Consider the following 24,363-nt stretch of genomic DNA (forward strand, 5'->3'; position numbering starts at 1 on the left):
ATGTTTTCTGTCCCTTGCTCCTCTTCTTCTCCTTCTGGTATCCCTATGGTATGGATATTGTTGCGTTTCATGTTGTTCTGAAGCTCTCTTATGCGCTCTTCATTCTTTGTCATTTTTTCATTTGTTGCACTGTCTGGGAGTTTTTTTCTATGTTGTCCTCTAGCTCACTGCTCTGATATCCTTCCTCATTTAGCCTGCTTTTGATTGCTTCTACTGTCTCCTTCAGTTCAGAAATTGTATTCTTCATTTCTTCCTGGCTCTTACTGATAGTCTCTATGTCCTTTTTTATGCTTGTAGTTCTTAGTAAGTTCCTTGTAGCTTCCCTGGAGTTCCTTATAGTTTTTCTGGAGTTCTTTGTTGTTCCCTGTAGTTCATTGTAGTTTTCTCTGAGTTTGTTGAGTTCATTGAGGTTCCTCATTACCATTTTTTTGAATTCCATTCTGATCGTTTGCTTGCCTCTATTTCATCTATCCCTCCTTCTGGGAATTCCTCCTTTCCTTTTGTTGGGTTGTTATTTCTTCTTCTCCCCATTTTGGGTGGCTCTTGTTTGTTTCTGTTATTAGATTGACCTGCTTTTATATTCTTTTGTGGTGTGACCTTCTTGTATACAGTTGTTGAGCTGTTTCCTCTGGCTGATGCCACCATGAGGGGAGTAGTCTGTTTAAGAGATTTCTGCCATAGCACTGAGGATGATTCTGCACTGGGATCTAGTCCACTGTTCTCTCAGCTCTTTCTCCAGAGCCAGTGTTCAAAACTTTTACAAAGCACCTCTAGTTCACTTCACCCTCCTTTGGCCTCAGCTTGGAGCAAGTGTGCTCCCTCGTGCAGGCTAGGGGCTGGAAGACCACAGGCTGGCTGTTTTTGTGCCAAGTGGGTGGACTACCTGCACTTCTGTGTGTGGCCTGGGGCAGGCTGGTTGTGCCAGGGCAGGCAGACTGCCTCAGCCAGGGTGGGCTAGTTGTGTGCTGGGGTGGTTGTTTTTTGTTTTTATCTTTAGCATTCTTTGTTAGTTCTTTGGACTTCCATCTCTCTGCCTACATTGTCCATCTGTTTTTACATGCTGCTTTATCCATTAGAGCCCTTAACATTTTAATCATAGTTGTTTTAAACCCCCAGTCTGATCATTCTGACTTCCATACCATGTGTAGTTCTGATGCTTACTCTGTTTCTTCAAATTGTGTTTTTTGCTTTTTTTTTTTTCCTCACTTTTTTCCCCCTCTTGCTTCCCTGCACCCTGCCCCTACCTTCCCCCACATTCAGTCCCCACTCAGTTGCCCATGTCCGTGGGTCGTTTATACATGTTTTTTGACTTGACCCTTCCCCTTCTTACCCCCTTCTCTCCCTCCCACCTCCCCCCTTGTTACTGTTAGAGTCTACTTCTTGTTTACATAGCTCTGGTTCAATTTTGCTCATTTGTTTGTGTTGTTCATTAGTTTCCTATAATAGGTGACAGTTTTGCTTTTTATTATGCTTTGTGATTTTCTCTTGATAGCCAGATATGATGTACCAGGTAAAAGGAACTTCTATAAATAGGTCTTTAATAATGTCGTGGTGAGGTGTAGGAGGAGAATAAGCAGTCTATAGTCCTTTGACTAGGTCTGAGTTTTGTATGGAGCCTGTGCCTCTGGACGGTGAGTTTCACGAGATGGCTAGAATGGGCTGGAGTTGGGTATTTCCTTTCACCTGGTGAGTTAATCTCTGATAAAACTCTAGCAAGTTAGGCTCTGGTCAACTAGTTTCCCCCTGAGAACTGACCCTGTTGAGAAGAACAGAGCTCTCTAGCATATTTCAAAACGGTTCTTTCCCCCCATTTTTCCAGAAGCATGAGGGAATTTTTCTCCAATATTCATTGTGAAAACCTGGTCAAAGTCCTGGAGGTAAATTTTGCCATACTGGGGGAACCCCCATGACTGGCTCTATACCGAGCCTCTAGCAGTTCACCAATTACAGCTCCCATCTTCCTGCCTCTGCTCTGGTTCTTGTGGATTTCACTTATGAGCCTCGGCTCCTGTGAGCCACAGCTTCCTGTACTCTTCTGTTTTTGTCTCTCCAGTCTTGGCGCCAGGGGTTTGTTCTGGGTCTTCCCCTTTCTTGGGTATCTAATAAAGTTGTGATTTTTCAGTCTCTATTGCTTTTTATTTGATGTTAGAATCGCATGACAACTTCCAAGCTCATTGCATGTGGAAACAGAAAGAATAACTCTAGTGAATTTTTTTTTCACATTTTAGAAGAAAATGTGGAATTTCTTCCTGTCCAGGAGTAGAAAGGATACCTTATACCAGATGCAAATAATTTGACCATAAAAGAAAAAATTAAGTAATTAGAACACATTACAATTAAAGACTCTTCTTTTCCAAAAGACATTATAAAGTGAAAAGACCAGCCATCCACTGGAAAAATACATTTTCCACACATGACAATGCATTGTTTTCCATAACATATAAAGAACTCCTACAAATTGATAAGGAAAAATATTCAATAGAAAATGGGAAGAAACACAAATGTCTAATAAATACATGAAAAACACTTAAAATCATAAGTAGTAAGGGAAATGCAAATTAATATCATGTTGTAGCAATCTTTTATACCCATTAGAGTTGCAAAACTAAAGTTTCCCAGTACTAAGTGCTGGTGAGGATGTAGATCATTAGGATTTTTCTTTTTTTCAAAAAGTAAGAGCATATTGAAGTTTTATTGAAAACAGTAAAGTACATAAACACTAGATTCTCCCTATAAAAGTAAAATTGACAGCATTTTCCAGAAAGCTCCTATTACTTCACCATCCTTATTACTACTGGAAAACAAAACCAAGTTCCAGATCCCAAATAATTAATGAATTTTACTGGTAAACATTCGTATGATTCTGGTTAGTTTTCTAATTTTTACCCTTGCACCTTTTCAGTAATGATGTTTTCTTTAAATCTGATTAATATTTGTGACAACAGGACTTACTGTCTTTTATTTTTTTAAAAACACATTTTTTTCAGCGTCATGATGAAACTATTATATTTAGCGATCAACAGCATGGATGCAAAAAATAAAATAAAAAGAAAAAAAGAAAACTACATTAAAAACACTTTATTGAAATGCTTTACACTTTCCACAGAATAGAAACTAAAATAACCTGTTGTACAATTAGTTACAAATAACGTCCGAGTTTTTTGCCCATGCATGAGTATTGTCTAAAACATGTCTTCTTTGTAGCAATGAGGCCCTGCCATCACTGTGTGTGGCTGAGTTCACAAATCTGTTTTAACCTGTAGCTTCCCTGTCACTTCTCTGGCTCTCCTCTCCTGCCAAGCTTTGTTTCCTGGCAGTAATTAAAACCTTCTGCCCCTGCTATAGCTACTGCAGCTGCTGGAACCTCCATAGCCACCTTGGTTTTGTGGTTTGGCAAAGTATTGGCCTCCACCACCATAGAGGCCACAGCTTCTGCGTCCAAAGTCTCCTCCTTTCATGGGTCCAAAATTTGAAGATTGATTGTTGTAATTGCCAAAATCATTGTAGCTTCCGCCACCTTCAAAATTACTTCCACTACCACCGCCAAAGCCACCTCCACTTCCTTCATTCTTATAGCTGTCATAGCTGCCACTCCTGCCATAGCCACTGCCCTGGTTTCCATAACTCTGTTCACCACATCCATAGCCTCTGCTTCTTGAAGAGTAACCAGGGCCACCTCCTTCATAACTACCATCATTACTAAATACATTATAGCCATCCCCACTGCCACCATATCCACCACCACCACAGCTACCATCAAAGCCACCTTGACCACTGAATTTTCCTCCATGACCAAAGTGTCGTTTCCACCAAAATCACCTCTGAAGTTTCCAGAACCGCTTTGACCTCTTTGGCTGGATGAAGCACTAGCCATCTCTTGCTTAGATAGGGCTTTCCTTACTTCACAGTTGTGGCCATTTACAGTATGGTATTTCTGAATGACAGTCTTGTCTACAGAGTCATGGTCATCAAAGGTTACAAAAGCAAAGCCTCTCTTTTTGCCACTGCCTCGGTGAGTCATGATTTCAGTCACTTCAATTTTCCCATATTGTTCAAAATAATCCCTTAGGTCATGTTCTTCAGAGTCTTCTTTAATACCACTGACAAAAATATTTTTCACAATTAAGTGGGCACCAAGTCTTTGAGAATCTTCTCATGAGACAGCCCTCTTTGGCTTCACAACTCTTCTGTCCACCTTGTGTGGCCAGCATTTATGGCTGCATCCACCTCCTGCACAGTGGCGTATGAGACAAACCCAAACCCTCTGGATCATTTGGTGTTTGGATCTCTCATCACCACACAGTCTGTGAGCGTTCCCCATTGCTCAAAATGGCTCCTCAGAATCATCTGTTGTTTTAAAGCTCAAACCTCTGATAAAGAGCTTCTGGACTTCTGGCCAAGATGGAGGCCTAGACAGACACTCTGCGTCTCCCTCCACAAGTAAGAAGGAATACAACTACCACAAAACCAGAAATAACCAGAAGTTCCAGAAAATAAAGCTACATGGAATTTCAACATATGAAGTTATAAAGAAGTGGTGCTCGTCTAACAGGGTAGGAGGGGCAGAGCTGGGGTGAAGAGGCTGCGGTGTGGTGGTGGCAGCAGCGGCAGCAGCAGGAGGCCAGCAGAACGCGCAGTCACACATTTTAAAAAGTCAGGAGGGACACCGGGGAAGTGCTTCCAGCACTAGACCAGACTGCACAGCTCACAGTTCTAGCAATGGGGAAAATAAAGCCTCATTGCTTCTGACTGTGCAAACATGTGGGGGTTGGGGTGGAGAAAGACACTGCTGGTTTCTCAGCAGAGTCTGCTTGTTTAAAGGGCCCCCACGGTCCTAGAACGTCCACAGACCCACCCACCCTCGGAACGACAGCCAGGGCAACAGCCAGAGAGGTGCCAGTCCCATACAAAAGTGGGAGAAGTGCCTGTAAAAGGGGCGAGTGCTGAGCAAGGGGCATTGTCCCTTCTCAGACCCCTTCCCTGCACACAGTGACACAACATGGTGAGATGGGCCGCCTTGTACTGACGAATACCTAAGGCTCTGACCCTTACAACATAACAGGTGCAACAGCTCTACCTAAGACACAGAGGCAAACAAACACAGGAGCCTGTCAAGTTGAGAAGATAGAAAAGTATGGCCCAAAAGGGGGAATGGATCAAGGTTCCAGTGGGAGAACTAAGCAACGAGGAGATAGCCAACTTAACAGATGCAGAGTTTAAAACATTCGTTATAAAAATGCTCACAGACTTGACAGATACCCTTAAGTATGGCAAACGCATAAGGAAAGAAGTGAAAGCTATGCTAAATGAATCGAAGGAAGATCCATACAAACTCAGTGGTGAAGGGAAGGAAACTGGGGTTCAAATCAATGATTTGGAACATAAGGGAAAAAAAAAAACAGTCAACCAGTACAGAAGAGGGAAACAAGAATTGAAAAAAATGAGGAGAGGTTTAGGAACTTATCGGAAGACTTTAAACGTGCAAACATCCGAACCATAAGGGTGTCAGAAGGAGAAGAGGAAGAGCAAGAAATTGAAAACTTATGTGAGAAAACAATGAAGGAAAACTCCCCAAATTTGGGGAGGGAAATAGACATACAAGTCCAGGAAGCACAGAGAGTCCCAAATAAGCTACACCCAAAAAGGACCACACCAAGACACATCAAATTAAAATGCCAAAGGTGAAAATAGAGAATCTTAAAAGCAGCAAGAGAAAAGCAGAGAGTTACCAACAAAGGGGTGCCTATAAGACTTTCAGCTGATTTCTCAAAAGAAACTTTGCAGGCAAGAAAGGACTGGCAAGAAGAATTCAAGATGATGAAAAGCAAGGACTTACAACCAAGATTATTCTACCAGCAAAGCTATCGTTTAGAATGGAAGGGCAAATAAAGTGCTTCCCACACAAGGAAAAGCTTAAGGAACTCATCATCACCAAACTATTATTATATGAAATGTCAAAGGGACTTACTTAAGAAAAAGAAGATCAAAATTATGAACATTAAAATGACAACAAACAACCACCACCGATTCTAAAAAATAAAAACAAAATCCAACTTAGCAAAATAGAAAAAGAACATCATCATAGGTATGGCGATCATTTGGAGGGTTATCAGCTGGGAGGGGGAAGGGGGAGAAATGGGGAAATGGTGGAGGAATTAAGCATAAACAGACATAGGGAAGTTATGAATAATATAGGGAAAGGTGAAGCCAAAGAACTTATATGCATAACCCATAGACATGAACACCGGGGAGTGGGATTGCTGGAGGTAAAGGGGGTACTGGACAAAGGGGAGCAAAGGTGGAATAATTGTGGTACTGTAACAACATAATCAATAAAATATACTTAAATACACGAAAAAAGAACTTCAGTAGCTGTTCCTACTCTTTGGGAGACTGACTTAGACATAATGACTGCAAGAGAGGAGACTTCAACGATGCTTACTCAGCAGCATCCACCAGCACACAGGAGTAATCTAACGAATGTATCTGGATTTACTTTCTTCATATTAAAACACACACCCTACTCAAACTCTGCGAAAATATACATTTTTTCATTAAAACCGACCTGCTTTAGATAATTCTTTCTCTTTACACATTAGCATAGAAAGCCAGTGTTTGGTCCATGCTGCAAAAGCTGTGCAAAATGAAGAGCTGTTTTTCTCCTAGGGAAGCCTTAAGGCAAAAGCAGAAGCCTTGTGCTACAAAAGAAAAACAAAACAAAGCATGAGGACTGTGGAACAGCTCAGATGAATAAGGACCATAAGGAGGAAGACTCTTTTTGTGCAAACATCTGCAAGAAGTTTAAAAAACAGCATTGAAATCCATATTCCTACAGAAATTATTATGTCAGAGAGCTTGACTCCTGTAACAAGTTCTGTGTAAATTTTAATCAACAGACCCTTAATTCTCCTGTGTTTACCAATAGTATCAGAACCTTGTTTGGGGGCTCCTCTTTTCTCCTTTTCATCAAGGATACCTTGAGCTGGTTTAGGTCTGCAAGATGAAGACCTTTGATCAGAGGACTGCCAAACAATTCCTGTGGAAGACAATCAGTGTGGTGCTTCTTGGGAAAGCTGTTACCACCCCTTCAACTCTAACACTGGAACTAACTACAATTTCTGGGCAGTCACTTCATGTTTTGGGTTGTACTAGAACAAATTTTTTAGTGTGGAGATTTCTTTAAGGCTATAAACTTTGCAAGTTGGTCCCATTGAACAATAATCTAAAAGCAAGACTTCTACCAATGGCATGAATCAAACACTTGCAGATTTCAACAGAATATAGTTTCATTTATCTCAAAATCTGAGATTAACAAACTATTAGTTGGTTTCCAACTGGTTTTGAAGTTTGAACAGTTGTACTGTGTAGACATTCAATGTTTTGCTTAAACATTAACTTTTTTTTTTTTTTTACTATTCAGACAGAAATAGAGAAAGCAGGAATAAAAGGCAAAAGAAGAAACAGTCCAGTAAACAGACTTGTGACTTCTATGCCAGCTGTAACAATGGAGGGATTTCAGAATGTGTTTCAAAAATGCCTGGGAGCTAGTTTTTAAAAAGTTACCTCTATACTTTGTATAAATCACTTTTTACACACCTGCAAAGAAGTAAGAAACCCAGAAAACAAAACAAACTGGGTGGTCTCCTGTTGTGTGAGGAAAGGGCAAATATTACACTATTACATTCATTTAATAAGTTAGAGTGAATATTCTGTAGCATTAAAGGAGTTGTCATTTCATTTAGCATGACTGAGTCCTTGCTGCACAGAATATTTCTTCCTGAGAAGTCAAAAAACTTCAATTTTAATTATCCCCAAAGGATACCTTGAGCTGGTTTAGGTCTGCATGATAAAGACTTAACTGCTAGCAGGAAGCACCAGGCAAGTTGGCTGTTTCTGTAAATCTCAACATCACCTGCTTATATGTTCTCACTTAATTATTTATTATTGTTTTCTAAATTAACATTAAAAACTCAACTTGCTAATACAGGTACAACCTTTTTTTCATTACCAGTTATCAGTGCTGAGCTTAGCTGACACAGCAGTTCCTTGGCTGACACAGCAGTTCCTTGGTATTACCTAAGAGATGCTTCTCCCATAGCCAATTTACACATGGGTTATCTCAAAATCATATAAATTATCATTCAGAGTTAACTAAGTTGTAAATATTACTGAATAGCTCGGCTTATCAATTATTCAAGGGAATCCAAGGGAGCAACGGTAGCACAAAGCAAAAGCCTTGGAGGGAAAAATCTTTTCTTTGTATTTTCATTGCATTTTCAGAGGCAAAGAGGTGAGACACAATGCTACTGGCTTTTAATCATTTAAGCTACATTGAATTGACAACTAATGCACAAGTTTCAGAGCCTCTATTAACTTTCTTAGCAATAGGCTTAAGCTGCTGCTCTCTTCCCGATCACAGATTTTCACCACTGTAAACAGAGCTCATATCTACAAATGAAGTTATGATCCAGCTGTCAAGGTACAGTTGTAGCACTACTCTTTCTTAATGCATCTTTTTTAACTCAAGTGTCTGAGTATTCTCCAGCTATTTGAATGCTTTAAACATTGTGACAGGTGATTTAAGTCATGCTTACACATATATTTATTACATTTGCCTTTGCAGACTGTAATCTCACAATAATAATCCCTCTAGAAAACAGCTTTTCTCTTGAGACAAACTTCTTTGGGAAAAGATTAATTTAAGAAATGTCGAATCCCACCCCAAATCACAGGCAGAGATATTCTTCTTGCACCTGTTTCATAAAACTTTCAAGTCCCTATACTATATAAGTAGGCTCATCACTGAACACACGAGTCTTCTAAAATTTGACAACTTTAGTATAGAAACAGATTTCTAGAGTTCCACTCTTTTTCTGTGAAAGCAGCTGTCTCCCAACTATTGTAAGTAGTCATCCCTTCTTGCTGAGGTCCCAAGAACAGTTCAGTTCTAAGGAAGGAAGTGCCAGTCATGGCATACTTGGTTTGGCTCTTTTCTGTGTAGTTCTTAACATTAGATGATGACTTCGGCTTATGAGAAAGAAGGAGTTCAGGGAAAGATTCCCAGGGCACAAGCTCCATGGAAGAAGGGCTCATGGGTTCAATCATTTTCTTTGAAAAGACTTCATCAAATTCTCTCTTTAAACCTGTTTTCATGGTATCAGAAAGCACAAGACTGAGGAGATTGTTACCATTTCTGTCAGCTTCAACTTGTTCATCTTCATCAATTATCCAGTCCTCAATTTCCTGAAGCCTCCTGACCACTTCATACTGCAGTTCTCCAGCCTTTGGGACCAGTGCAGAGCCTTGCTTCAGTTAGTCTTTTATTATTGGACGGTCATCCTCCTGCTCTAGTCTCTTGTTTCTTTTTACAAGGGACTGAAACACATCTGTATGCCACGCTTCTGCCAGGGATGCTCTGGGAAATGTAGGTCTGCCCTGCTGGGAAGGCCCAGTCCAAGAAGGCTGGAGGTGGCTGGAGGAAGGCCAAGCCAAGGCCCTGCTCAGGGGGAAGCCACTGAGGGCCAGTTGAGCTTGGACGTTGCCCAGGAGATGAGGGGGCTGGCATGTGGCCCCAGGCACCCGCAGCCACAGGCCTGGCAGCTAGGAATTTTAATATATTGCTGATTGGACTAAAAATGTATACAACCACTTAGAAAACACTTCGACATTATCTTTGTAAAGCTAACTGTGCATATACTGCATTACTCAGCATATTGTATAAAAGACAAAGTGATAAATGCTTTATTGCAACATTGTTCTTAAAAGTAAAAACTGGAATTAACACAAATGTTTAGAGATTAGATTTAAAAATATTGTGGTATATTCCTGCAGTGGAATATTATATATCAGTGAAAATAAATGAACTACATCTGTTCTTAAACATAGATAGATCTTAGAAACGTAATGTTGCATGAAAAAATAAAGTTGCAGAAGACTAAATTCATTATGATACAGTTTCTATATAAAAGTTTAAAGGAAGCCAATTGTTTATATGTGGTAAAATTCTTTTTACAAAGCAGTGGGATGATAAACAGGATTCAGGATGGCAGTTACTTCTAAATGGGGGTGAAAGAGGGGTGAGATCAGATCTGGAGCACACAGGAAGTAATTTTATACTAGGTTGTGTAGTAGGTTCTTAGATACTCATTTTATTATAAGCCTTTAAAACTTCCGTTGGTATTACATATATTCTTTTTTTAATGGTTCAAGTGTTACATAATAAGAGAGGGAATAGGCTTTCCAGATCTGCTTCCAGAAGGCAAGACTGCACCTGATCCAGGTGTCCTATGACTAGGAAGACAGGGCAAGGCAGAAAATACAGGCTTGGAGCACAGGTAGATCCCTGAAAAGATAAGAAGCAGAGGGGCAGGAAGAAACTTTTGGACATGATGAATTTGTTCATCATCTCGACTTCTGTGATAGTTTCTCAGATATATACTAATGTCAAAACTCATCAAATTGTACACTTTACACACACACAATATATTGGACCAATTAAGCTTTAAAATCAAAACAAAAGAAGAGGTCAAAGCCAAGCTCTTCTACCATCTGAACAATGAGCTAAAGCTGTCTTCCTTCCACTGGAGGAGTGTGGGAATGGTGGAGCATTCCTTTACTCTCCTTGCCCCCATAGGGAGTTCCCTCCTCATCTTTAAGGATAAGGAGGTGCATTTTGTTTCTTCCTGCCTAATAAAAATAACTTTTCCCAAAAAATGTTTGATGAATTGTTGGCCTCACACTGTTGAGTGAAACCAGTTTTTAAGGTCAGACGCTTTATTACCTGAGTGAGTTACCTAGAATTTGTTCCTCAACAGTTGAGAATTTTAAGAGAAAATAAATGAATATTTCTTTTTAACTTAAGCATCACTTTTGACTTGCAACCTATATAATTTTAACAAATACCCACATATTTGAAGTTTTTCTGACATTGTTATCCTTGAACACTAGATGGTGTGGTGAGACCCAACCCTCTGAATGAAGAACTGCACCAAAACAAGAAGCTGTGTCTTGGAAACCACTAAGAAGTCCTATCTAAACTGGAGTGAAGACTTCAAGATTTTTTATTGCACTTTTAAAAGTCAGCCTTATTAACTCAAAATAAAGATGGATTTTGTAAATAGTTGAAATAATTTAAGAAGGCTAATTTATTACTAGTAAATGAATGATGTTAATGAGAATACAGTAGTCCCTCTCTATATCGCGGTTCACTTATCACAGCCTCACTGTATCGTGGGATTTTTAAAAATATATTTAATTATTTATCACAGATTTTTCACTATATCACAGGATTTTGCGGTACTGTATACATGTATTGTTAAAGCTATGTAGGTTTAAGAGTATAGAATATGTTTAAGAACATAAGTGGTATTTTTAAAAGTGTGGAAAAGGTTAAGGGAGTGGGAAAGGTTAAAAAGGGACTGGGAATGGTTTATAAGTGTGTGGAAAGGGTTTATAAAGCCTTAAAATATATATAAATACTAAAATAAATGTAAGGTTCCTACTTCTCAGATTTTCACCTATCACGGGGGTGTCTAGAACATAATACCCACGATAAGTGAGGGAATACTGTATTTTTATTTGAGATATATTTGTTTGTTTTCCAGAATATAAAACTATGCTCTTTCATTATACTAAATGAGGTAGCAGTGATTTAATGAGACCAAATTAATTGCCCAGAGGGGTTGATTTCTTTCTATGTTTGCTTTATTTTAGTCAGTTCACTGGAAATCACATCTGCAGAGAAATGCACAGCTTTTAAGAAATATTAATTCCTTTGGATTATGATGGTGACGATTAGTAAATTATATCTAGGGATATAAATGACAACCTGGCCAAAAGTTCACATTTATAGCCAAAGCTTTCTAATAACCAGAATTTATTTAAGATTGAATCATGAAAATGAAGTGGGTGGAACTGGTCTGCATTATTAAAAGTATATTTTATAAAAAGGTTATTAATTTTTCTTAAGTCTTTCAATATGTAGACATCATACTGATTTGTTGGACTATGTGTTATATCACTGATTTGGGGTAGCAATAGGAAAATATTATTCTGAGACAGTATTACTATTTCATAGCACTGATTCCTAAAATCACTAACAATGAACCTTAAATTTGGTTTTGATCTTAACAGAGAAGAAATATTTAGTCTGGAATATTGAAACTAGCTTTTTAGAATTCTGTTCATAATGCTGCCCATATTTTCGTTCATATAATTCATATGGCTTTGAATGCAAGCCCTTAAAAAAACATTTATAGGAAAAGAATAATGAAGAAATTTGACAAACGAAAGGTAATGAAGTAAATGAAACTGATTGGCTATAAAGTCTCTCTTAGAAGGAGACACAGTCAGCTTTCTTGGTAATGGTCCTAAGGGGCTGGCTCTTTGGTTGGCCTCTGAAGCACTGTGGTCCTGCAGAAAGCATGGCCCTTCTTTCAGGAATCTAGGATGTGCCCTTGGAAGCAAATGTAGAAAAGATGCAAAATAAGGCTCTAATGTAGATCTCAAAAGAGCTCGAAATTACCTATGATTAAGACTCCAACGGTCAGTATATGTTAATTCTTTGTATTGGGTACACGAGTATTGGTTATAAGTATATACGTGTTTATGTCTGAAATAATATAATTGAAAATGATAGCAAAAAAAAAAAAAGAAAAAGACTTCAGGGATGTTACACATGAAATAAATGTATTAAACTGACACTTAATCCTAAAAATCAATAGTAAGAGCCTCAGCTAAATGCCAGGTGACCACTATTGACAAAACCAGAACTTTAAAAAATTGGTGTTTAATTCCAGTTGCTCTAAAATGTGTCCAAGACAGATTGTTGTGGCAGATACAAAGGAGAACTATTCATGCATAAAATGAGGAAGATTTATGAGACAAGGGTATATTTTCCAACTAACTGAGGAAGAAAAATCCACAGAAAAGCTCGATAAAAGAAAAGCTTCAGCAGTAACACAATGAAGCAATACACATAAACCTGTGTGTAGTCTACATGACAGGCATGGCCTAAACCAGGCCCATGCTTATCCCACCTCATGTCAGCATATTCTTTCACATGGTAGTAAACAAATGTAGAGCTCTTCTTTACAAATTATGAATTTATTATCATCAATTTTTGAAAGGAAGACATTTATTAGTGTTTAAGTGCAAATTCTGATTTCTCAGGCTAAGGGATAAATGCTCTTAACTAAATTACTAGATCTTAGTCAATATTGCTATTCCAGGGACTTACGTACAGCTCTGCAATCTTTGTCTCAGTACCTAGTCACTGACCTTTTTTTCTGCTTCCTAGTGTGACCACCTCTCTTACTTTCTCTCAGACGTTCCTCTCATCTCTACTGTTTGGTGGCAGCCCCCTGGGACCCTTCAGAACCCACTGTACCTATCTCCACTTCTACAAGACCCTTTCTCCAGGTCTCCCCAGGCTCTGTGCTTGTTCTCTTTTTTTGTTACAACCGCTCCTGTAGTTAAATCCACAGGGTGGTTCTCAGTCTTGAAGGTCATCAGAATCACATGGAGGACCTGCAAAGAAAACAGACTGCCAGGTTCCACCCCTAGTGTCTGATTCAAGGTCTGGGTGAGCCCTAAGAATCTGCATTTCTTAAAAGTCCCCAAGTGATGCAAAGCTGTTGAGGCAGGGACCACATTCTGAGAATCGTACTCTTATTACCTGGTTACACATTTGTATGTTTCACTAGACTGTTAACTTCTTGAAGTCTGGGAGCATTTCTCACACATCTCATCTCCCAGGTCTAGCCAGAACCCAGCAGTCATTTGATCAGCCAACAAATATTGAATGTCTATTATGTGCTAGGCATTGTTGTAGACACTGGAACTTAGGCCTCTGTTACTTCTGACCGACATGTAAATGTATGGTACCACTTATTCAATTCCTGAGCACATAGATGGCCAATTTGCTTTGGAGACTTTTTAAAATAGAAGAAATTAAAATTTTCACTGTCAAATTTCATAAATTGAATTTTGAGAAGTTTTAAAAATTTTGTTCAATAACAGTGAAAGTTTTTTACATTCTAAAGTTGACAGCATACTTTTACTTCCCAGCACAAATTTAAAGCTGTAATTTAAAATTCTACCTGAGTCATGTACCAGAAAACTCTTTACTGGTATTCTAGAGTAGCTGCATTGCATTGCCTTTGCTAGAATTTTGTCTTTTGTTTTTATAACACAAGAAAATCAACACAGATGAGTGTTTCTCAAACCTTGGCACTGTTGTCATTTGGGGCCAGATGATTCTTTGCTGTGGGGGGCTGTCCTGTGTATTGTAAAGCACTTAGCTGCATCCCCTGGTCTCTGCCCACTAGGTGCCAGTAGCAACTCCCCACCCAGTATGACAACCAAAAATGTTTCCTAGGGGACAAAGTCACCTCCAGCTGAAAGCCACTGACATAAACCATCTAGGTGAATATAAGTGTGTATCTTACTACATGTGCCAATACTATATCAGACATAAGGGCCATTTCATCTAGTATAACCATGATACCTAAGGCTTTTTTTATATAGTCTACCAAAGTTTGAGGATGACAAATTCTACTGTATCATCTTCAAATGTCTTAAATTGGTTGAAGGTGGAAGCATGAAGAGCAATTGGCAACCTCTCACTTCTCTAATTTTAATTTAGAGGGTAAAGGGAATAATGTATAGCTTTTGTTTCACTTTGTGTGTTTTTCAGGTTACTGATACATATGAATAAGTTAGATCATTTTGTAAACATCCTCAACATGCAGTAATTTTTCTACCTGTTTCCAAGGAGTAATGGAAGAAGTACAGAGTTGCTACACTTACTTGGGCTACACAAATCAATAAAAAATTTATTTATGGGGTGAGGTTTGGTGACAACTGATGTCACATAGAACCAACCTGACTTGCTGCTCTCTGGAGCAGAGAATTGAATCTGATAATTTTCCTCCCAGTATAGAAAGGTGAAATTCCTGCCACATGACTTTAGTTGATATATACACTATGGTTCATTTTGCAAGTATAGAACACATGGTTCAGCATGATCCAATTTTATCATATTAGCATTTGACATGTATCTTAATATGATCAATATTTTTGATGCAATTACCATTGACTATTAAAAACCCAGTGGACATGTTTAATATTGTGCCAAACTTTTCTATCATTAAGGCCAATTTATTGAATATCCTTCCCCTAAGTAAAACAAGCCTCATTTATACCAGTTGAAAATGAAGCCATTGAAAATGGAACACCCTGTACATACTTTGATTTTAGAAGCTGATTTATAAAGAAGGCATTGTTTTATGATCATTGTTACACTACTAGAATCGGTTCAAGGTTTGGGTTGAAACCCTAAGATGTATTCACTGTGTTTAGTAAACTGCATTTAAGTAGACTCAGATTTTAAGGGAACTTAGGTCTCATCTGTTTAGTATACTTCTTTTACAAACCTGGAAATGGGAGAGTTCAGAATGTATAATGATATCTTAAATACAGTTCAGAATGTGTCAAGGGTCTTATAAAACATTATCGGTCGAATTTTTTTCCATTTTGAGTTTTTTTAATGTAAGTACACATTTGTCCTATACATGTTGATAGATTGGCTAATTTTAACATGTATATTGTAGTAATAAATTTAAAAACTTCCATTATTGTAAATTCAGTTATTTTAGTAAAATTAAACCTACACATTTAAAATGATCAAATAGCTCAATAAACCTTACTTTGAAACAATAGTCTCCCCCTATCCTATATATCACCCCTCTGCAGAGGCAACCAGGTTGAACTATTCAAATTGATTCTTTTGTATTTCTTTCCAAACTTCCAAATAATATACCTGTATTTCCTTTAGTAGGTTTTCAATTTTAGGCTCTTCGATCTTCTTGCTATTGTTATCTTTTATTTTGGTTGCATTGATATTCACTGTCTGTTATGATAATGTAAATGCTATCTATAGCTTTGTTGTGTTGTGTACTATGATTACTTTTTCTTTTCTTATTGAACTTATTTTCCTAAATTTAAAATAGTCTTTTTGGGGGGTAGGGTAGTTTTTATTTTATTACTAATATGTAGCCAAATTTTTCTCCCAGTTTTGTTTGTAACCTTCTCTCAGTACATTCAAGCACAATTGGTAGTCTAAAAAAAAAATCCTCCTTCTACCTTCTATCTAAAAAAGCCTTCTGACTACCTCCAGTCTGGACTGATTGCTCACTACACTTGCTGCACGGTGTCTTCTGGACTTTCCCTACATATGTATCCTAAAAACTCCCTGCTTTGTGGGACCCACTGTTTTCTTTCTCTATTTTGGTGGGGCATATCTTTCAGAAAATTCCTGAAAAAAGATATGTGGTAGTAGAATGACTGTCAGACAAGATTATAATTGGAAAACAGTTATGATACCATGAGTATAATTTTTATTTTATTTTCACATTTAATTGATAGTTTGTTGGGTATGAAATTATAGATTCAGAATAATTTTTTCTCATATTTTTGAAAGCATTGCTTTATGATCATTGTTACACTATTAGAATGAGTTCAAGGTTTGGGTTGAAACCCTAAGTAAACTACAGTTACTCACACCAGATAATCTAGAATAATATAGCATCAAGCACAGCAGCAGCCTCCTAGAACCTCACATTCACAAGCACAGCTTCTAAAATGTTGCCATTGAGTCCTCTGTTCTCTTTGTAAGCTTATTTTTAAAACAAAACAAAACAAAAATCCCCTACTTTCATTTTAATGATTTTCGTGGAGAAAACAATTGATATGCTCACTTCTCCATTTTTGTTTTTTCTGCAATGTGTTGGCATTAAGTATCAAATTCCTTTCCCACGGTCATTTTAAACATTTCTATTTATATATTTAGCACAAACAGCCACCCTATGATGTCAGTATGTGTATTTTCATCAGAGACAAGCCCCAAAGATGTGCCAGAGGAGCACATGTTCTTCTGCCAAAGGCAATTTTTCCAGACTTGATGGAGCCCTGACCAGTGTGGTTCAATTGATTGGGTGTCGTTCTACAAAGTGAAAGCCATAGGTTTGATTCCCAGTCAGGGCACATGCCTGGGTTGCAGGTTCAGTCCCAGTTGGGGTGCATATGAGAGGCAACCAATCAATGTTTCTTGCATTGATATTTCCCTCTTTTTCTCTCTCCCATCCTCTCTCTAAAAAATAAACAAATAAAATTTTTTTAAAACTCTGAACAGCATCAAGTAAAACTAATTAAAAAAAAACCTTGATGGAGACAGGAAAACCTAAAAATGCAAACTTTCTTAAAAAACAACCTTTGGGGATAAAGGGTTAAATCTTGTTTGATATTACCATAGCATTTGGATGTTTTTCCATTGGTTCTTTCTGTTTGTGTATTTTAAAAGAAATTATTTACCTGGCTTACCATGTGTGTTAGTTTTGGTGTTTAACTCTTATCTCTGCTTGAACTGATCCTTGTGACTTAAGTATCAAGTTTAATTTAGACTCGACTCAGTTTATTAACCATGGGCCTGGATAGCTCATCTAGCACCTCCCAACTATGTACCATAGGTATTGTCTACTGAACTCCCCATGAAGCTTAATCATTTATTTTATGAACATCTTTAACAAAAACTCAAAATATGAAAAGGAAAATATTATTAGTAAGGGACTGCTACATAACTTTTTAAATCTTTTATGATACATTTGAGTATAGTTTTAGTATGCAAAAATCAAATTCATGGAATTTTAATGATCTGTAATGATTGTACAGTAGAAAAGTGAGGGGAATAAAGATGGTGGTGGAGTAAGTAGAAGCTGAGCCCACTTGTTTGTGCCCCTACATGGATTTATGGCTGATCTAACAAGTGACTTGAAAAATCAACATAATCTCAGCTGATATGAATGTTTGAAGCCAAGGAGTACAGAGGATGCTTCACTCAATCCAGTAAGAGATTTTGTAAATTGAAGGGTAAATGCCCTGTGCGGTGCCTACAGCAGAGGAGAGACCAGACAGAAAATGCAGCTTAGTAGCTCACTCCCCTCCCAGGGCAGAGAGGCCCCAGTCCCACAAAGGGAACCCTCAACTGTAATCAGGAGAGACTTGGGAGGATATATGGAGTCTGGGAGTCTTAGGCTACACACACACAGTGAGCAGCATGTCAATGCCAATCAGGAGAGTTCCAGAGAGAAATTTTATCTTCTGAAACTGTCAGAGGCACTGGCAAGCTATGGCCAGCCCTGACCAAGAGAGATTTTTTTGCTTTTGGAGGGAGGTGCAGTACACGGAGAACCAGGCAGTGACTTGGCAGTGGGGGTGCCATAGACTTTTTATTTTTTTACTTTTTAAAGATTTTATTTACTTATTTTTAAAGAGAGGAGAAGGGACAGAGAGAAACATCAATGTGCAGCTGCCTCTCCCTCACTCTCAACTGGGGACCTGGCCTGCAACCCAGGCATGTACCCTGACTGGGAATCGAACCGGTGACCTTTTGGTTCACAGGCTGGTGCTCAATCAACTGAGCCACACCAGCCAGGGCCACATAGAGACTTTAATAGCAGAGCTGGAGTGTGGCTGGGCAGGGACCCTGTCCATGTGCACAGCTGCCTTGCCAGCAAAGAAACCAGATTGAAAGTGAGGTACCCACAGAGTCCAGCTGGGCAGGAAGATTAGGAAGATGCACAGCAAGGGGATCGTGGGGCCCCACCCAGCGCAGCTGGCAAGCTAGGGGTTGCATGCAGAGTGGAGGTTCGGGTCTGAGCCTCCTGAAAGAGCAATGGGCTGGGACCTAAAACAGGTAAGAGCTGAGTGCCTGGGATTCTTTGAAACCAGGCAAATACCCTCACACCATGGGAGTACAAAGCTTTGGGAAGAGGAAGGCATGCCCAAACCCCACCTGAGGATTTCAAAGTCCACAGAACAATAAGGCCAGGATCAAGAACCCCCTTCCAGGTGCATATATATCCACAGGGTAAAGAAAGAGAATCTCCAAAAGGACCCTTACTGAACTTTTATCAGATGTTCCTCTGGCCCTAATCCACTGAACCCAGCAGAGCATAGAGATTAAAGATTGGCATAGCAAGGGGTGTTCATGGCCCTGCCCAACCACGGTTCTTATACAGAGCTGCCATCAGCACCAAGCTGGAAAGAGCTGATCCTTTTACACAGATTGACTCCTCACATGAAACAGCTAATTCATCAGAAACTACACATTATTGGAAATAGTCTGGGACAGACCAAGATATGTGGTACAGGGGTAGGGGAAAACACCCACTGTCTTCCCTGAAGACTGAACAGCAACTCCCAGGGAAGAACAGGGATCCCACCTCCCCCTTCACACCAGAAGCCCCCACTAGGGGCAGGTGGAGGTGGTACATGCAGTTCTATTGGATATTAGATGCACTACCCCTTGGCCTTGTGCTGATAAAAACCCAGAAGGGCAGAACATTAAGAACCAGCCAAAGGCCCTGGCTGCTGTGGATCAGTGGATTCAGCGTTGGCTTGTGAACCAAATGTCACTGGTTCAATTCCCAGTCAGGGCACATGACTAGGTTGCACGTCAGGATCCCAGTTGGGGGCACGAGTGAGAGGCAACCACACAGTGATATTTCTCTCCCTCTCTTTCTCCTTTCCCCTCTCTCTAAAAATTAAATAAATAAACAAATTAATTAATTACTTAAAAAAGAAAAAGAACCAGCCAAGCCTGAAGGAGATAGCCACAGACTGTAGATCACCTGTAGCCTTGAACAGGCTGCCTAGCGCTAGACTGGGACACCATCTGACATTACCAGAGACAGATCCAGAAGGAAAAGACAGAAGGCAAACACTAAACTGTGCTAAGATGAATTCTATTTTGTTCGTATTCAATATTTGCACTATTTGTCTCCTGCATACCTTTTTAACATTTTTTCTTTTTCTTCAATTTTGTTCCTATTATTTCACTATTTTTAAATTTTATTTCAAATCTCATATCTTACTCTTTCTTTCTCTTACTCCATTTTGCCTTCTTCCTTCTCTTTCTTATTTTCATTTTAAATTTTATTTTTCTGCTTTCTATGCCTTGTTTCTATTATGCACACTTACTAATTTCTCCTTCTTCCAGCCTCTCAAAACCATTTTTCTTTTCCATTAGTCACCTCACATTCTTTTTCCCTTTCTTATAATATTCTGATTCTCTTTCCACCGTTATTAATTCTTGCTCATTTGACATTGATATTGAGGTTTTGGCTGCAGTATTCCTAGATGTTCACTAATTTTTAATTTCAAATCTCATATTTTACTCTTCTCGTGTCCTACTCCATTTTACTTTCCTCCTGCCCTTATTTTCATTTTAAATTTTATTTTGTTCCTTCCCTACCTTGATTTTTAAACTTTCTTCCCTCTAAAAATGATTTTTTTCCTTTAGACATCTCATAATCTTTTTTCTTTTCTTTATTATAATTTTATTATTCCTTTTCGACCTTTAATAATATTTGCTCATTTGTCATGGATTTATTTTAAATTTCAAACCTCATATAATACTCTTCTAATTACTGACTCCATTTTGCCCTATTACCTCCTTTTTAAATTTACATTGTAAATTTTATTTTCTCCTTTTCTTCACCTTGTTTCTGTTCCCTCCTCTTATTATTTCTCCTTTTTCTTCCCTCTCAAAATCATCTTTTGTTAGTCACCTCAAGTTATTTTTTCCTTTCTTAAAGTATTCTTGTTCTCTTTCCAAACTTATTCATCTTTGCTCATTTGTTGTTGATATTACAGTTGTGGCTGACAGGTATTTGTGCTAGTGTGGGTTTGTTTGCTGGGTTCTTTTGTTTTGTTATGGCAGCACCTGTACAATAGCATACAAGACGTAGTGGGAGTTATGACTCTCAGTCAGCCAGCTGGAGGGGAGAGCCCACCAACAAACAAGACAACCACAACAACCAAAACCAAATTACAAGAGAGCCCACATAAACTGTATTAAGGGCATCCCTAGAGCATCCAGCTCAGGAGATTAAGGAGACTTCACCACTGAGTCTCACAGGTCTCTCACCACAGAAGACCATCCCATGAAGACAGGGAGTCAAAGCAGATCAATCTCATATTCAGAAGCAACAAAACAAAACAAAACAAAACCAGTCACCTAAAATGGGGAGACAAAGAACAATGCCCAATAAAAAGGAAAGGAGGAATCCCCAGAAAGAGTGTTAAATGAAATTGAGGCAAGCAATCTATCAGACACAATTCAAAGTAATGGTTATAAAGATGCTCAAGAAACTCAATGAGAATTACAAGGAAATTAGTGGGAAGTACATCAGCACAAAAAAGAACATAGAGACTATGAATAAGAACCAAGAAAAAAATGAAGAATACATTACGAGGAATTAAAAACAGGTTAGATGAAGTAGAGAATTGAACCTTTAAGCTGGAAGAAGGTAGGAAAAAAGTCCAGTTAGAGCCAACAAAATACAAAAAGACAAAGAACAAAGTTTAGCAAGGACTCTTGCAGGGGACTAAAACTCAAACTAAACTAATAGAGAACCCAAGCACAGGATAGCTCAGAATTAGTTGCTCTTAACGTTTTTAAGTTTAATTAAACTAACGTATTACATGAATTCCATCAGGGGGTTCCCTCCCCACCCTTATCTCTCTACCTATCTACCTCATTCGGCTGTCTTTTTCTGCAGACTGGCTTCTCTATTTCTGTAGTCCACATGGTAGGAAACCTTCCCATAGATGGAGAAACTATAATTAATATCTTTATCTCCTGGTTAGAGACAGTGTTCTGTGTCTCAGTTCCAGTTCCAGAATCCTGCATAAATACTCTGGCCTTACTTCGGTCTGCTGTCCATTGCTGAACCAATCAGTTGCTTTCGAGCATGATGTGGTATTGTACAAAATGGTTACTCCCACTGTGACCATGTGGGTGGGGAGGGGGGAAGATATTCCCAGAAAGCAGAGGGGCTAGGCAGACAAAATATTTTGTACAATATACATGACCTGAGCAGTCTTTTTTAAAAAATTATTTTTTAAATCCTTGTCTGAGGAAATGTGTATTGATAATTAGAGAGAGAGGAAGGGGGAGAAGGAGAGCAGGATGGAGGGAGGGATGGCAGAAGAGAGAGAGAGAGAGAGAACATCTATGTGAGAGAGAAACATCGATCGGTTGCCTCCTGTACATGTCCTGACCAGGGATGAAACCTGAAACCCAGGTATGTGCCCTTCTCTCTTCCTTACTCCAACCTGCAACCTTTTGGTGTATGGAACAATGCTCCATTCAACTGAGCAAGTTGGCCAGGGGATGGCCTGAGAGGTCTTTATCCTTAGGGTAGGTTACCTTTCTTAAAAAGGTCAAAATACAATGGTCATTTTCTTAATTTTTATAGGGGGAATACAAACAATTAGCAGGTTATGCTTCTGTTTAAGGACCTGATGCTTCTAAATGCTTCTAAAGTTTATATTCATTAGTTTTAAGAGGACAATAGGGTAACAACATGAAATTCTGTATTTCCCCTCCTGAGATTGTAAATCCTTTAACTTAATTTGTCTAATGACAAAGGCAAAATGTTTAAATAACCAAATAGAATCAAGACCAAATAGAATTTATACCCTGTACACATAGTAAACATTTCAAATTGTTAAACACATGAAGTATAGTCAAATCTTAGGATTTTAAGAGTCCTCATTTTTACAATAAAAGGTTAAGAACCACTTTAATCAGGGCCAGGCAACAGAAAAGGATGTTTAGGGGATGGAGATTTTCAAAAACTTAGGACCAAAAGTGGATTTTTAAGAACTGATCCTGGAGTTCTTATTTTGGAGATTTATTTTTAACCCAGCAAGAAATAATCACTAGAGATGAAATGATCACAGTAGAGCTTTTTCTGTGTCTTTGAGCCGCTTTCTGATTCAACCTGAGCAGCTGACTTTGTATCCACTCTAGTTTTGCAAGGCACACCTGCCTTTATAATGAATGCAGCAACTCTTACATGCAATGAATTTACATCTTTTGATCTCTTAATCACATTGTGTCTCAAAACATCAAAGAGTCTAAAGCAATATCTTGAATAGTGTCCACACATAGCTTCAAGTTGCTCCTGAGCCAACAAAAATCAAAAGTCTTGCAATATAAGCCACAAACGTTTTTGGTTTTTTTTTTTAACCTCATTAACAGTATGCTGAAGTGGTTATTTTTTGTCAGCAATTTTAAAGCTTAAATAAAAATTTATGGAAAATCCCTACTCCTTCCTCCTTTCAACCTCTGTTCCTTGTTTTGCTTCCTGCAACTAGTTATTTTCTCAACATCCTGTTTGTCCCAAGTATAGAAAACCACCCCTTTTCCTTCCCTCAAAATATACTATTAGCACATAATTCTTTTATCAAAAGTTTAAGGGTCATAGGGTAATTATAGCACAGTGCAGAAACAACTTCAAATTGAATCCTACATATCACTATTATTAAATGCTCCTAAGCATTCCTAGTTATCTTTTTCCTTAAGATCCTTTCTCGGTCATTGTTTTAGAGCCTTCTCTCTCCCTTAGTCCAAAAACACTTCTCCTATCTCCTATTTCCTACTCCTATCAAACTTACCCCAAGAGAAGGTATTTCTCAAATTTCTGTTAACTTTACTTTGCAAAGGGAACCTAAGCTCTTTTCTTCCAGTCTTTTCCCTCCAAACATTGCTTAGAGACTACACCTTTCACAACTAACAAAAAATCCACTAAGTGTTTTCTAAACAGAAGTTCTCTTTTTTTCTCTGTAAGAAATACTTCATTTTTTTTTTTTAGGTTATCTAGCAAAACCTGTAGCCTATCTCTAGAGTAATATTTTTTTCCTTCCTTATTAAAAAACATACCAGAAATTTTATAGTCAAATTGTTACAGAAACAGGGGAGTCCAAAAATCCCCAGAGTTTGCTGCTGGGGGATGGGGAGAAGTAAGCAGCTTTTCAAATGCTTCCACATGCCTGAGGCTGGTGGCTAGTGTCTTTCTTATGCAAATGGCTTTAATGCATCCAAAGCCTCAGGCAGATGGGAGGAGTCTTGAACCAGGGGACAGTATGGAGAAAGTACACAGAGCCTACGTAAGAGTCTGTGAATGGTCAGAACTGTTTGCAACGCCCACTGCGTCAGATGACGCAGTCAGGGATATATAAGCAGCTGCAGACATTTCTGACTCAGACTCTCTCTGGCTCTCACTCTGAGACTCTCTCTGGCTCGCGCTCTCGCTCTGGCGCTCTGACTCGGGCTCTCACTCTAGCTCTCGGACTCTCTCAGACGCTCGCTCTGAGACTCTCTCAGACTCTCGCTCTGAGACTCTCTCTGGCTCTCGCTGGTGCTCTCACTCTGAGACACTCTCGCTCTCTGACTCGGGCTCTCACTCGCGCTCTGGCTCTGGCGCTCTGACTCTCGCTCGTGCTCTCACTCTGGGA

General features: G+C 38.8%; 1 protein-coding gene, 1 long non-coding RNA gene and 1 pseudogene across 3 annotated transcripts in view; 1 reads left to right on the plus strand and 2 right to left on the minus strand.

Annotated features, from left to right (window-relative positions):
• The window catches only part of CDADC1 (cytidine and dCMP deaminase domain containing 1), a 98,613-nt gene extending 87,520 nt beyond the window's left edge, over positions 1-11,093 (plus strand). For both annotated transcript variants that reach the window (XM_090258798.1, XM_090258799.1), the window contains one exon: positions 10,948-11,093. In XM_090258798.1, the coding sequence (XP_090114924.1) occupies positions 10,948-11,021 (74 nt within the window). In that variant the 3' untranslated portion in view covers positions 11,022-11,093. The remainder of the gene's footprint in view (positions 1-10,947) is intronic.
• The window catches only part of LOC149996174 (uncharacterized), a 134,152-nt gene that overhangs the window by 13,337 nt on the left and 96,452 nt on the right, over positions 1-24,363 (minus strand). The gene's annotated exons all lie outside the window — the stretch shown is intronic.
• On the minus strand, positions 8,836-9,565 carry LOC149996175 (coiled-coil domain-containing protein 117 pseudogene; annotated as a pseudogene).

The sequence above is a fragment of the Furipterus horrens genome, unplaced genomic scaffold (assembly GCF_987537825.1).
Source record: "Furipterus horrens unplaced genomic scaffold, mFurHor1.1.pri manual_scaffold_12, whole genome shotgun sequence".
Classification (NCBI taxonomy): Eukaryota; Metazoa; Chordata; class Mammalia; order Chiroptera; family Furipteridae; genus Furipterus; species Furipterus horrens.